The sequence below is a fragment of the Thamnophis elegans genome, chromosome 3 (genome assembly GCF_009769535.1).
Source record: "Thamnophis elegans isolate rThaEle1 chromosome 3, rThaEle1.pri, whole genome shotgun sequence".
Classification (NCBI taxonomy): Eukaryota; Metazoa; Chordata; class Lepidosauria; order Squamata; family Colubridae; genus Thamnophis; species Thamnophis elegans.
Genome location: NC_045543.1, coordinates 128949846 through 128965799, shown reverse-complemented (window position 1 = coordinate 128965799; position 15954 = coordinate 128949846). Strand labels below are relative to the sequence as shown.

The window sequence follows — 15954 nt, the reverse complement described above, 5'->3', positions numbered from 1 at the left end:
TGAATCAATAGAATAGAATAGCAGAATTGCAAGGGACCTTGGAGGTCTTCTAGTCCAACCCCCTGCTTAGGCAGGAAACCTTATACCATTTTTCAGACAAATGGTTATCCAACATCTTCTTAACAACTTCCAGTGTTGGAGCATTCACAACTTCTGGAGCCAAGTTGTTCCACTGATTAATTGTTCTAACTGTCAGGAAATTTCTCCTTAGCTCTAGGTTGCTTCTCTCCTTGATTAGTTTCCACCCACAGCTTCTTGTCCTGCCCTCAGGTGCTTTGGAGAATAGCTTCTCTCCCTCTTGTTTGTGGCAAGCCCTGAGATATTGGAACACTGCTACCATGTCTCCCCTAGTCCTTCTTTTCATCAAACTAGACATACCCAGTTCCTGTAACCACTCTTCATATGTTTTAGCCTCCAGTCCCCTAATCATCTTTGTTGCTCTTCTCTGCACTCTTTCTAGAGTCTCATTTCTAGAGATCCTTCCATCATCCACCATTCAGTCAGAACTGAAGAAGCTACTTGGATGAGAAAGGAAACATCTAAAAAGGGTGGGTGGGAGTCCAATTGCCTTTTGAAAAGGCATTGGGACAACCATGATCGGAATGACTAAGAATCTCCATAAGACAGACACTATATTCTAAGGCTGCAGCAGTGGTGAGTTCCAGATCCCGTTCCAACCAGTATGGTTGGAAGGGGCCTGGCGGCGTCCACATGGACGTGCACAGTGCGTGAACACACACGTGCAACATGTGCATGTGTCTTAGCGCCTCCGCGAGTCTCTGATGCTCCAGCCATGCATGGCTGGCTGGGGAATTCTGGCCGTTGAAGTCCACAAGTCTTAAAGTTCCCAAGTGTAGACACCCCTGATCTAGATGGAGATCGCGCATGAGAATATTTTTTTTTATTTTGTTTAATTGTGCACAAAAAGTGGTACAAGATGGCCAAGTTTAGTTTCTCTCAACAGAATATTGCTGGAGATATTTTGTCTCAAAGTTGCTGGAACTTCGCAAGTATTGCATCAGCAAATGTAACAGTTTACCAATGTTCATTGGAACACTGAATACCAATGAACATTGATAAACTGGGGATATTGTGCATGTTTACACCAAATTTCATCGAAATCTGTAATGGTCGAGCAGGGCACTTTTCTGAAATCAGACCACTTGACATGGAATGACCCCTTGAGGAGTTACAGAAAAAAATCAGCTCAAAGTTTAGGCTACAGCACAACACATGCAAATGGAGACATGCTGTGTCCTTGCGAACCTCTTTGTTGTTGCCTTTAAGACCCAACTGGGACTTGCTTTTAGAGGGATAGAGATTGGAAAACAAAGGTAGGGAGTTTAGTTTAAACCTCTAGTGGGTGGGTGGGGATTTATGTGATCATGTGATGATGGAGACAGTCAGGTGACCATGGAGATGCTTTGATGGTTGTAAGCACAAGGGCTGATGAGAAGTCACTTTTTTCAATGCTGTTGTAACTTCAAAGTCGCTAAATAAATGGTTACAGGTCAAGGGCTACCTCTAGTTGCATGCAAAGGTTTAGGCACCTCTGGTCAAATTATATATGTCAGTGATTCTGAACCTTTTCTTCACCACGGTCCCCCTTTAAATATCTTCTGTGGCCACTGACCATGGTCACAGACCCCACAAGACCTAACTCATTATTTACCACATTTTCCGGACTTTAAGTCGCACTGGTGTATAAGACGGACCAAGATTTCAAAGAGGTAAGTAAGAAAAAAAGGTTGTTGACATCCCTGGCCCCCAGGAGCACTCTGCAGGCTTCAGCAGGGCTGGGGGAAGGCAAAAACACCCCCGTTTTTGCAAAAAATGGGTGAAAAACATTTCCACACTTTTTTTTGGGGGGGAGGTGTGCCTTATACTCTGAAAAATACAGTAAATCATGACATTTCTTCAAGCCATCATGGACCCCCTGTGATGACATTGTGCCCCCCTCCCCCACAAGGGGTCCACAGACCACAAGTTGAGAAACACTGATCTATGCCAATGAATCTTTCATTGAGTAGAAGTTGATACAACTTCTGCATGGTACAAATTTAAGAAAGAACTTCTTTCTGCAAACATGAATGCCTGCTCACTCCATCTTTCGCCTCAGTAGCAGAGAACAGGAAATTTTACCTGGTTGTGGTAGATAATTCTGTTGTCCCCAGGAGGCCAGTGGTTCTCTTCGCTAATGAAGATGTATTTCTCTTGAGGGGTCATCCCAGAGCAGATTTTATGTGTGGTTTCTCATTCAAGAGGATACGTTTCTCCAAATTATACATGCCGTTTTCAGTTTTTAGATAGGCTTGTTTTAGTTCTCTCCTCAGAGACCCATCCAGTGATCACAGCTCTGTGCTGTGCCAATAAAGGTTAACAACTACTGTATTGTATTGCAGTGGTTTGGAAAGAGAACAGGACTTATGGAATGAAATAGTATGCTGAATACCCGAGATTCATTCCAGTTTGCTGTAATGCTGATTTCTAGCATTGGTTTGTTTCCAGGCATTCAATAATATTTTCTTGGCAGCTATGTTTATGAGCTGCTTTTAACAATTGAACGAAGAGATGAGTGAAGCAACTAAAAAGAATTGGAGATAAACAAATGTTTGCTTATTTATTACATTTATATGCTGCCAAAGGCCTCCCGAAGCCCCGCCCCTGCATCCCATTTTTGTGAAAAACGGAGGCGTTTTTGCCTTCCCTCATCAACCAGCAGGATTCTACAGGCTTCCGCAGGGCTGGGAGAAGGCAAAAACACCTCCATTTTGCGAAAAATGGCCCATTTTCCTCCAGTTTTTTGCAAAAACGGGGGCATTTTTGCCTTCCCCCAGCCCTGCTAAAGCCTGCAGAGTGCTGCTGGGGGCTGAGGGAAAGCAATTTTTTTTCTTAATTACCTTTTCAAAATCTTGGTGCATCTTATACACCGATGCGTCTTATAATCCGAAAAATATGATAAATAAAATTAGGAGCCAAGTTCAGGATCTTCTCAACTATTAAACTAAAATTTTAAATTAGGGCCACATGGGGTCAGATTTAGCCATCAATGCCAGTAAAAATTCTAAAAGTTTTAAAAATAACAAAAAAATTCTCATTATTTTTGTTAGCTTGCAGTTGTTCACTTACATTTCAGTGTATATTACTTATACAAAAGTAAAATTGCTTTTTTTCCCCTCCTGCTTTCTTGGAATGGCAATTCACATGGCTTTTTCAGACGAGCAACATTTGAAAATACTTTAAAATATTTTCCCTTGGAAACCAAAGATATGTATAGAGAAATATATTGCTGGTGGTTGTGTTTTTAAGTAAAACTACAAAAGCACCACAGGCAAAAAATAACATTTTAACATCCTTTCATAAATCATGTTAATTTGTTTTCTCCAAGGAAACAGAAAATCCAAAAAGTTAAGAATCACTTATAAAGAGAACATTTTTGAGATCTGTTTCTCCACCTAACCATATATAAACCTTTCAATTAAAGATAATGTTAGCAAATTTTAAAAATATTAGTATTAATTAATATTTTTTGTTTCTTTTTAAAGTGCAGCTTTTATGAGCACTTACTGGCGAGCTATTATATTATGAAGATATTGTATCAGCAGTGTTTCATAGTGTTAAATGCAATGAAGTTTAAAGATTTAGCCATTCACTTTACTGTATTTTCAGAGCTTTATAATGCAATTCGGGGAGATTTCCATTTAACTCACTGGAACATAGTTCTGAGTGCAGAAGATTGTACTATAAAAAGGAATCGCTTGTAATATGATTGGAACCAAGATCAGTGTTCAGCGTAGCATGGCTTAGTTGTTGTTCTCTTCCCCTACATGTTTCCATGCTTTTCTATATAGATTTCTTTGATGTGAAACTTTTCTAAAAATAAAAGGAAAGCAAATAAGACTTTCTATAGTATTCACAAAACTAATGATTTCTCTCTTAAATTTTTGGATGCCATATGATATAGATTGTATAACATGTAATTTGACATTGTGTCCTTTCGGGCTGAGAAAGAAGGAGTGACCCAAGGTCACCTAGCTGGCTTTGTGCCTAAGCCAGGACTAAAACTCACAGTCTCCTGGTTTCTAGATTGATGCCCTAATTACAATAACAGATAATGTCTCTTTGTTAAGTTTAATGGAAAGAAAAAAAATGATTAGCCTACAGAATCATAGCTATATGGATTTGGGGTGTTCTGGGAGTTAAAAGTCCACACTTATTTCAGGAAAAACAAAACAACAGCTGCTTGAAGATTTCCTCTGTTAAAATCTTGTATGAAGAATGAAAATTAAGAAAGCCAAGTGTCTATGGAGATCCTCAGTCATCTAGACCAGGGGTCAGCAACCTTAAACACTCAAAGAGCCACAAAGGTCCTAACTGGAAGCCCCCCTCCCTGCCCCCATTCAATTCTGAAGCTGATGGGAAGTCCGGTTCCCCTCCTAGGAAGTTTCCTAGTAGCGCGGCCTCCTTTTTCCTCTACCTGTCTTAACTGAAAGCCCTATCAATTGTGGAGCCGACTGGCGACAGGGAGCCGCAGCAGAGGGATGAAAGAGCCATATGCGGCTCCAGAGCCGCAGGTTGCTGACTCCTGATCTAGGTCATGGTTGTGTCAAAGGTACAAATTTTTCAAGAGGCAACTGGATTTTCTGGTTTTCCTTTGAAGTGAAACGTCTTCAAAGAAAAACCAGAAAGTCCAGTTGCCTCTTGGGGAAAAAAAAGCAGCTTTGGGACAAGAAAGCCAAGTGTTCAGAACCATAAAAAGTCTAAGCTGAAAAAAAATCTAGAACGATATTTTCAAAACTTAATCATTAGAAGAAGTATGGACTTGAACTTCCAAGGCCATATAGCTATGATTCTGTAGGCTAATCATTTTTTTTCTTTCCATTAAACTTAAGAAAGAGACATTATCTGATATTGTAATTAGGGCATCAGTCTAGCAACTAAGAGACTGTGAGTTTTAATCCTGGCTTAGGCACAAAGCCAGCTAGATGACCTTGGGCCATTTCTTTTTGCAGTATCAATGGGCCAGTGCATAGTCCTTGTACAATCTAAGCTATCCATTGGATCTTGGCTTTAGAACACTAAATCCACATTTTTGCAGCCCCTCCAAACTTTTTAAATTCTGAACGTGATGGGCACAAATGTCTTCCATGTTGAGGTGGAAAAGCATGCAAACTAGAACGGGAGCCCTAAGTTTGACTTTCTTTAAGCCACGCTGAAGCCTAAGATAACCTTGGCTTTATTTAAAAAGTAAAAAGAGCATGCCAAGAAAACCAGGAAAATCCACAGGTGTCTTGTGGCTCTGTCCACTCTATAGCATTAGCCCACCTATTGTGGCTCTTGAAACTTCCCCTCCCTCACCCTCTTAAAAGAGAGAGCCCAGTCGCTAAAATATTGTTCACCATTCCTACCCCCTCCTATGTGTTTCCTGCCCCCCCCCCCGACCAGTAAGACAGAGGCAGAACACAACTATCTCACAATTTATATTCTCCATAAGTTTTAAAGGCTCTTTGATTAATTGTCCATTAAACTATTAGCCTTAAGGCTTATTTTGAAATTGACAGGCAACCTATGCTTTTCCAACTGTTGCTGCTGGGCTTGTGATGTGAGGATGAGAGAAGAGAAAAGTCATTAAATACATGGGGACTAATCATATTTACTTGTAATTAATTAATTAAATTTTGACAAAATTAAATTAAATAAAACATTGCTTTGTTCCGGCTTCTGGTCTACCTGAAAGCAAAATAATTCTGTACAGGGACCTATTCAAGTGCTGCATGTTAGAGATGTATGTTCTTTCCAAGTCCTTGGTAGATTACATTGATTTTTTAGAAAAACATGTTCTCCACGAGAACAAGATTAAATTTCTTGCCACTCAAAATTCTTCAATCATCAAAATAGATTCAGATTGACCCGTTTTTCCTTGCAATTGACTCATCTATTTGATTTTTTTTAAGTTAAAAGAGCTCACTGAAAAAAGGAGGCTTACATGGGTTTTGTAGTCAGCTGTGCCCTTTTGATCCTGTTATGAAGGACATAGGCATTGCAATAATGAGATCAATTCTTGTTTTCTGTTCCCCAGAAAAAGGCATTCATTGAATGTAAATCAGACAGGCAAAGGCCAGCAGTCTAAATGACTGATGGATTGAATTCTGCATTCAGTGGAGCAGTTTACAATTAAAAATTATGGTATGATTGCATCATTCAGCCAGATGACAGGGTTTGAGCTATACTAGGGAGAGCTGAAGATGGATTTGTGTTCATTTATATATTAAGCTGCATATTTGTGTATATTATTAGTGTATTATATATTTGGATGCCTAACATTTAGAGGGAAAAGTGCTGGCCTAGAAAGCAGGAAACTGGGAATTCTAGTGCCACATAGACATCAAGGCCAGCTAGGTGACTTTGGCTCAGTCAATCCCTCTCAGCCCAGCCCACCTCGCAGAGTTGTTGTTATGAAGGAAAACAGGAGGAGGAAAGAATATTAGGTATGCTCTCCACTTTGAGTTATTTATAAAAAGAATAAAAGTGGAATAAAAACAATAAATAAATGGGTCTAAAAGGAATTGCTAGGGTTTCTGATCCCTTTCCACATTCACATGTAGAGTAGTACTACCCTCTACATGCAGAATTACAGATGCTCAGGTTATCCTATGCAATTGCACTGAGATTTTTTTATAATACTAGTTGACAGCCCAGCACTGCCTGGGTATTTATTTATCCCAACCCTCCTTCCATGAATGTCACCGCAATATCTAATGTTGGATTTTCCCCTTTATCAGAGAGAGCCCCCTTGTGAAGTACTGTGAAGCCATTACTGTGGCAACTCCACAGCACTGTACAGTAGAAGCCATTTTATGGCAGTACAGTAGAAGACATTATAAAGCATAACAGGCTGTATCTTAGTAGAACACACACCCCGAGGGGTGTTAGGAGTGTCTTCCCTCCCCCCCCCCAGTATTTGTTTCCAGAGGGTAAGTAATCTGTGTACCAAGTTTGGTTGAAATTGCTCGAGGCATTCCAGAGTTATGCTAGAACATACATATACACATCCATTTTTATATATATAGAAGAAAGATATAGATAGGCAAGTTGATCTGCTCAAGATCTATCCTTTTGCATCTAGTTGCACCAGCAACCATCTTGAACTTGACTGAAGCTGATGGGCCCTAAAGCTCCAGCTACCAATATAAACAACAGTTTCCATGTATCTGTAGCTTGGAAGAAAGAGCCTACTAAAGGAATGGCTTACTCACTGTAAGGGAAGTCAAGCAATTTCTGGCGATTTAAAGTCTTTTTCAATGGGCCACTTGCCACCCAGAATTTTTAGAATCTTTAAACACCATTATCACCAAACTATCAACTTCTTTTTCAAAACCACAGATTTTTATTTACACAGTGAGAAGAAATATCTGTATACAAGATCGGTAGGTGGACTCCGTGTTCAGAGTTTCAAAACAAAAACGTCTGGAAGAAGAAAGAAAGAAGAAAGGAGAAGGAGGAGGTAGGGGGGAGAAAGAAGGAACTGAGGGATGGAAGGAAGTAAGGAAAAAGCAGCGAGAAAAAAGAACGAAGAAATAGAAAGGAAGAAAAAGAAAGAGGAAGGAGGAGAGGGAAGGAGGTAGGGGGAAAAGGCAGGCAGTGCAGTGAGGAAAGAACGAAAGACAGGAAAGAAAGCAGAACCGAAAAGGAAGGAAGAAGGGAAAGACGTGGGAAGGAAGGAGTGTGAAAAGCAGAAAAAGAAAGAAGAAAAGTAAGGGAAGAAAAAGAAAGAAGGAGGAGTAGGTAGGGGGAAAAAGCAGGCAGGAGGCAGGAAGAAGAAAGAAAGAAAGAAAAAAGGAAGGAAAGAAGGGAAAGAAGACAGGAAGGAAGAGAAAGAAAGAACCTTAGGAGAAAGAAAAGAAAGAAGGAGATAGGGGAAAAGGCAGGCAGGAGGAAAGAAAGAAAAAAGAAAGAGAAAGAAAAGGAAGGAAAGAAGGGCAAGAAGACAGGAAGGAAGAGAAAGAAGAAGGAAAAAAGAAAGAGAGAAAGAAGAAAAGGGGGGAAAAAGAAAAGAATGGAAGGAAGAAAAAGAAAGCCATAATAAATACCTCCCCTTTTAAAAATTTTGATGGCAATATGAGCAGCCTAAAAATTTAATAAATAAAAGAAATCTGCTGTATGACTACTGGAGGCTCTGTTCTTATATATTCATCAGATTATTTTCAATTGATGAGTTTATGTTAGACTCAATCATTAAGCCCTAAGAAAAACTTTGTGGAGCCAAACAGTAAATTCTTGAACATTATCTCAGATATTTTTGAAAGCTTGAGAAACTTCTTACAGGAAGGAAGGGGCAATTTCATATACTGCATGCACAGCTGGTTCCAATTTGATCATTGTTTTGATTAGTGACTCTCCCATGCCACCCATAAATTGCTTTCAAAACATTAATATTCAACCTTCTTATAAACCATCATACAATAGTGCATTTTTATGTAATGCAATATAATAAAATAAGTCACTGAGTAGCTAATGTTCATGCAAAGGAAAAACATGGGGAATGTATGAGACTAACTGTGTAGATGATTCTTTTGTAAGTTAAGGCAGTAACTTCATATGTGCTTTCCAGTAAAGCTACCACATTGCTTTCAATGGGACTTTTTTTTCTGAATAGATATAAGAAAAGTGAAACTGCTCGGTATCTAGCATATCCTCTCTTTGCAAATCTAATCACTATCATCCTCATCATGAGGATGTGATATATTAAACTCACAATGGCTTCAGTTTGGCATGGAGCACACATGGATGCAATTCTATTGCTTGTTGAAACAAGGAATCAAAGGTTTAACACGTCTTCCAACTTTTGATCACAAACAATCCAATTTAATTAAGGAGGAAAAATGGTGCTTTAAAGTAGATTCGGGCTGCACATCCAGTTGGAAAGTGCATCTTCCTGGAATACCTCAATTATACCCCTCTTCTTTTCCTGTTACCCTCACATAATAGAACTGAAATATACTGAAAGAACATCAGATGAACCACACTTCTGCCTGCAGAGTTTCAAATCCAGGCAGTAGAAATAAAATAACACAAAATGAAATAATTTCCCCAGGACTTGAGACCGGGTAAAAGACAATTTTTTGTTTGGTTAGATAGGGATTTGTTGCATTTCAGAAAGCATGTCATCTCTATATTTTTAAACCACCTTTTTATTAGATGAAATAAATCTGAGTGTTCCTTAAATCAATCTAAATAAATAAATAAATATGGAGTGAGAGGTAAAAAGGCACCATTTGGAGCAGTGTTTCTCAACCTTGGCAACTTGAAGATGTCCGGACTTCAACTCCCAGAATTTTAGGAGTTGAAGTCCGGACATCTTCAAGTTGCCAAGGTTGAGAAACACTGATTTGCAGCATATATATGTGTGTGTGTGTGTGTGTGTTATATTTATGCTGATAAATAAATAAAGGGAGACTAGTATAGATCTATTTCAAGCTATTTAGCTCTCATCAGCTAGCCATACCCTTGCTGGGAATCGAACCTGTGTGACCTTCCTCCCATATTTGGGCATACCAGGGGTTGTGACTTTAAATATATATATGTGTTTGTATATGTATATCTAAATGTATATGTATATGTATGTTTTCTGAGGTTTTCGCGGGTGTTAATATGTAGGTCTCTAGTTATTCGGGTTTTCTCCTGCATAAAATTGGAGATGTCTTGGCGACGTTTCGACGAAGTCTCATTCGTCATCTTCAGGCTACTTCAGGCTTGGTGCTTCCAGGAACAATGTGGATTGAATGGAATGGATTGAAATTTCGATTAAATTATAATCTGAAAAAAAAACTTTTATAAAGTGCATCATTGGTACTAAATGGCTGAGAAACTCAAAAATATATAAAGGTGTTTTCAAATATCTGCGGAAATGGAATTTATAAAGAAGATAATTTTTATCATGTTTGATGGACTTGTGATAAAGCAAAGAAATATTGGGGCCAGACTTTGTCGTAATTCAGAAGATTCTTAAAACAAATATAAAACTGAAACCAGAAATTTTTCTTTTAGGACTATAGGATAAAGAACTTTAAAAACAACTTGGAACTTTTTTATTACATATCACATATATTGACTGAAACGAAACTCCTATGTGTGAAAAAATGGAAAAATGCATTAATTTTCACAATGGAGAAATGGATGGAAAAAATGATGGAGTTAGCAAAACTAAGTGCTTTAATTAAAGAAAGGAATTTATCCAGTTTGGTTTCCACATGGAAGCCTCTTCTGGACTTCATGCTCAAAAGAGAAAAATAAATGAAAATTTGATTTTAAGTTTTAACAATAAGATTATTATTTTTTTGTTATAGAAAGGGTTGGTATTTACTAAATAGGTAAAGCAAAAAGTTGAAGTTGTAAACAGTATTTTGAATTTTATTGCACCAAAGAAATTGAAAGTCACTGCCTTTTTAAATTTTCCTTTCACCTTCCTTCTTTACCTTTCCTTTATTCCACGTCATTTATATTTGTATTTATACTAGAATAAACTTTGATTAAAATTACATTAGCATATGAAAGACCAATGACACTTGAAGAGGAGGAAATCCCTTTCTTTCGTGGAAGAAAACCCTTGGATATGGTTCAAAGTTTTTTTTTTAAAAAAACTTGTGCTAAATTCTAATTGTTTGTTGAGGCAGAAGGGGAAATTATTAAGTACATGGGGAATAGTCATATGAACTGTATATATTTCAGTTTAATAATTAATCAGTTGTCGTTGTATATTTCCCCTCCTGCCCGAGTCTGACCTAGTTATCACAGCCATTATGTAGTTTAGTTGAATGTTTAATACAATATATGGCTCCATTCACTCTAGATCATAAATCATTGTCTCTGTTGCAGACCATTGGGTGAGTCTAACCATTATAGCTGATTAAAGAATCCACTGTTATGCAAACTATGGTTAGCACAATGAATGATCCAAGCTATCTTCTTAAGATACAGAATTCTGTCAATGCTTCACCTTTATTCTTCTCCTTAAATGCCAATTAATTCATTTGTTGCTTAGACTTTTGATTAGTGTTACTGGAAATCTTTACCAAGCATCAGTTAAGCCTGATAAAATGGAGCACTTATTGGCCTTAGAAATATACAAAATATTGATCGCAATGCATACTGAAAGCATTTCATATTAGATTTGATGTTAGTGCAGCCTCACAATTAAATTTAATATAAGTAAATAAGGCTGGAAAGAAACCAGCAATTATTTGGATGCACAGAATGGAAAATTAAAAACAACCCAATTATGTGAGTGAATGTAGCTTAGTGGCTTAGAGAGTGAGCCATGAAAGCATTTTTTGAGGTTCAAATCGTGCATCCATCTAAAGTTGTTAGGTCTTCAAGGCCATCTGAGCCATTCACTTGAAAAACAAAAATGGTAGTAGTGATTTAACTAGTAATTCTTTCAAGAAAACAATTGTGTACTAACCGTTTGAACATTTTAAATTCTGTGTTAATGTTTTACTGTAAAAGCCTGGCAGATGTAGAATTTCTGGGAATTTTTAAAGTAACAAAAATGTTTGGAAGGGAAATGAAATTGAGGGGAAATTGCTGTGTGTGCATGTGCGCGCACACACACACACACACACACACACACAAAATGGTACCTTGGCACTCAACTGCTTTGAAACTCATCAAAGTTTGTACCCAATGCATTTTGATGTGAAAATTTTGTCTTGGTTTTCGTTGTTTATTTGGTATTCATACTAGCTAGAAAACAAAGAAATCATCAGCATTGTAGTAATGCAAAAAATTAACATATTTGGAAGTTTGTCCTTTACTATATCAAATATTAAAAGCTGTAATTTTAAGTGGGGGGGGAATTACTTTTTTTGTAAAACCCAGAGTGGAAATATGAAATGTTTGCATAAATGGAAAGATTGCAGATTTTGTGGTTATACTTTAACAAAACATAACCCTCTTTAACTCTTCTGCTTTCCAAGAAGCTTATTTCGCCATAATAACATCAGGCTAATAAATAAATAATAAAAGAATAAATAATTATTTCAAATTTATTACTACCATAGAAACATTTTGAGGGGTCTAACAGATTTCAAAAAAAAAATTTTTTTTCCTCTGAACTAATTGAATTTACTCATAAGAAACATATCTAACATTACTTAATGTCTGAAGCCATTGATTGGGCAAAAAGGACCCCTTTGTTCTCTCTTCTAGATTTCTTATAAATGGTTTATTTTTATCATTTAAAAAGAACTATTTTTATGAAAGAGGAATGCGGGTGGCTAAGATGCTGAGCTTGTCAATCAGAAAGGTCGGCAGTTCGAATCCCTAGCACTGTGTAATGGAGTGAGCGCCTGTTACTTGTCCCAGCTTTTGCCAACCTAGCAGTTGGAAAGCATGTAGCAATAGCAATAGCAGTTAGACTTATATACCACTTCATAGGGCTTTCAGCCCTCTCTAAGCGGTTTATAGAGTCAGCATATCGCCCCCACAGTCTGGGTCCTCATTTCACCCACCTCGGAAGGATGGAAGGCTGAGTCAACCTTGAGCCGGTGAGATTAGAACCGCTGAACTGCAGATAACAGTCAGCTGAAGTGGCCTGCAGTACTGCACCCTAACCACTGCGCCACCTCGGCTTTGTAAAAATCCAAAATAGAAAAATAGGAACCACCTTTGGTGGGAAGATAACAGTGTTCCGTGCACCTTCGGGTTTAGTCATGCCGGCCACATGACCACGGAGAACATCTTCGGACAGCGCTGGATCTTCAGCTTTGAAACCGGGATGAGCACTACACCCTAGAGTCAGGAACAACTAGCACATATGTGCGAGGGGAACTTTTACCTTTACCTTTATTTTTATGAAGTAATAAACCAGCCTCAATAACAGCCTTTTCCAATACGCTCAGTGCTTCTGGAAGAACCTGCAAGGGCATCAGTATTAAATAGTTCTTATTTTATATGTAACCTTTATTATTTTTTTATAAATAACTCAATGTGGCAAACATATATAAATACTTCTCCTTCCTATTTTAGCTACAACAACAAAAGAAAATGATGGGCCCAAAGTCACCTAGTTGGCTTTCATGTCTTAAGGTGGGACTAGAACTCCCAACTTGCCATCATTTCTGAATATCACAAATGAGTGAAGGTCTAAGATTGAGTGCTTTGCCGAAATTAGTGAAGCTTATGATAACACTCAGAATTGTATAGAGTGCCTTCTATCACATGATACATCACTTTTTATAATATACTATTTAAATGTTTTCTTTGGATCTTCAAATGTTTTCTGATGTTCTTAATTTTGTGGGAATAAAACCATTGGGGACATGTCAAATTATAACTGGGTTTGTGTTCATATATAGGCAATTTTTGGGGCGGGTTTGGGATATTTATAGTGTATTCTACAACTTAGGGCTTTTAGTGATATTAAAATAGAATGGGGTCACATTATGATTCTTTGTAAGTATTTGGCTGTTTTGAAGAAATGTTATGCCAAGAGTAGTCCCTTGAGGTTGTTATCTTAATTTTATTTTGGTTAAACAATTTTGTTGAAGACTCAGGAATCCCTTGAGTTGAATGGCTAATAATCTCTCTCCAAAAAGTACTTCAAGTAGTTTGGATTTGGAGTTCCAAAGGATGAATCTGCACTTTTTAAAAAAATGTAGCACAGATAGAAAAAACATTAAGCGTGCTCCTTGATAATGGCCTACATGATCCAGCCCATGAACTTGCCTACAAGTAATTCCGTTAGCTTGGTCAAAGATACCCTAATTTCCCTCTGAATCTTTATAGCAGCACTTTATAGCACTTAGACTTATATACCGTTTTACAGTGCTTTACAAACCTCTCTAAGCAGTTTACCGAGTCATCATATTTCCCCCAACAATTTGGGTCCTTCTTTTACCCACCTCGGAAGGATGGAAAGCTGAGTTAACCTTGAGCCTGGTTAGATTTGAATTGCCAAATTTCAGAAGTGGTCTGCAGTACTGACTCTAACCACTGCACCACCTTGGCTCATCTGATAGACCTCTTTTTACATTTCTTTTCATTTGCCCCATAACTTTCTTGGTTTCCTCCACATGCTCAGTTATTTCTGTTATTAAAATACGTGGATCTTTCTAGTGCTAATCACCCATTTGCAAAATAATTACATCCCATTGTCACCGTACTGAAGATGGATAAATTGGTGGGCTAAACTTTATTCCTTTAAATTAGAAGCTTCATGGCTCATGCATTTTTTGATTTTCCTGTTTACTATATTTTTTCCAAACATTATTGTAAAGTAAAATGGAAACAACTCTACGAAAACATGATACAATACACGGTTCTTTTTTATCCTTTTTATCATTTAATGGGACTTAGACCAAGCTTGGCTCACAGTGCTGGACCCAGTTAAAATAGCAATAACACAATATCATTCCATAGTGTTTTACAGCACCCTTGGGGCTGTTTACAAGTATCAGCCTATTGCCCCAACAATCTGAGTCCTCATTTTACTGACCTCGGAAGGATAGAAGGTTCAGTCAACCTTGAGTGGTCAGGATCAAACTCATGGCTGTGGGCAGAGTTAGCCTGCAATACTGCATTCTAAACACTGCATCAAATCTGTGTAACTTGCTTCTTAAGCAAGTGAAAGAGGATTTTTCCTGCTGTAATCCTTCCTTTTTCCCATTTCTAGAATTATTGTGGTTATATAGATGTTATATCTGTACTTAAAAGTTATTCTGAACAATATTATTTCTCTTAGGATCCTGTGAAGAGGATTCCTGACTCACATGAAATTACTCTCCACCATGGCACAAAAACAGTAAGCATCTTGATATCTCTCTTTCTTAGGTTTAGGATAGAATATGTTGTTCCTGAGAAGAAAATAAATTCTGTGAAAAAAGTAGAAGGAATTAAATCCAGATTTTATCATACATAGAGTAGAAATTTATAAGAATCCAGTTGGTTAATTTAAGAGAAAAAAAATACCGTATTTTTCACACTATAAGATGCACCACTCCATAAGACGCACATTAGCTTTAGAGGAGGCAAACAAGGGGAAAAAATCTGTCTCTGCCTCCCAGCATTCATCTGGCTAGCATCCTTGCAGCAAACAGCCTGGTCAGCTTCAGCATGTTATTGTAGCCCCAGCATGTGGCTTGTCATGGCTCCGCTCCATTGCACCCACCATCAGTCAGCTGAGCTGCCGCTGCCGGGGAATGCTGAAGCCTTTGCTGCGGAGCAGCTGATTGGTGGTTGAATCAGCCTCCCAGAATACCACCAACCAGCTGTTCTAGGCCATAGGGATTAGCGCCTATTGCTGCCGGTTGCCATTGCCACCTATCACCACCGCCATTCAGCCACAATTGGCGGCGAGCAGTGATGGTGATCCCTGCTGCCTAGAACAGCTGATTGGCGGTATTCCAGGAGGCTGATCCAACTGCCGATCAGTTGCTCGGCAGCAAAGGCTCCAGAGTTCCATGGCAGCAGTGAACAGCAGCAGAGGTGACAGGTGGCGGCTGCACCAACCCCCCACCACAATATTCGCTCTATAAGGCACACAGACATTTCCACCCACTTTTTTTTGGGGGGGGGGAGTGTGTCATAGTGAGAAAAATACAGTATATGCACATAGTCGTGAATGAGTGTGTGTGTGTGTGCATACAGTATGTATACTTGACATTAATTTGGTTCACAGTTCATTTTCACATCTTGATTTATAGGTCTCTGCTTTAGGATTGGATCCATCGGGTGCCCGTTTGATAACTGGAGGATATGACTATGATGTTAAATTTTGGGATTTTGCTGGAATGGATGGATCTCTTCAGGCTTTTAGATCTCTGCAACCATGTGAATGGTATGTCATGATGCTTTCCCCCAAATGTATTAATAACTTACTAGAATAATATGCAGGCCAACACCTTTGAGATAAGAAGACTTCGAAATAGGTAGGCATATTTGGAAGAATCTGGACAG

General features: G+C 38.3%; 1 protein-coding gene across 2 annotated transcripts in view; it reads left to right on the top strand.

Moving 5' to 3' along the window:
• Window positions 1-15954, top strand: part of WDR70 (WD repeat domain 70) — a 129992-nt gene that overhangs the window by 5864 nt on the left and 108174 nt on the right. For both annotated transcript variants that reach the window (XM_032214340.1, XM_032214338.1), the window contains exons 6-7: window positions 14741-14800; window positions 15702-15835. In XM_032214340.1, the coding sequence (XP_032070231.1) occupies window positions 14741-14800; window positions 15702-15835 (194 nt within the window). The remainder of the gene's footprint in view (window positions 1-14740; window positions 14801-15701; window positions 15836-15954) is intronic.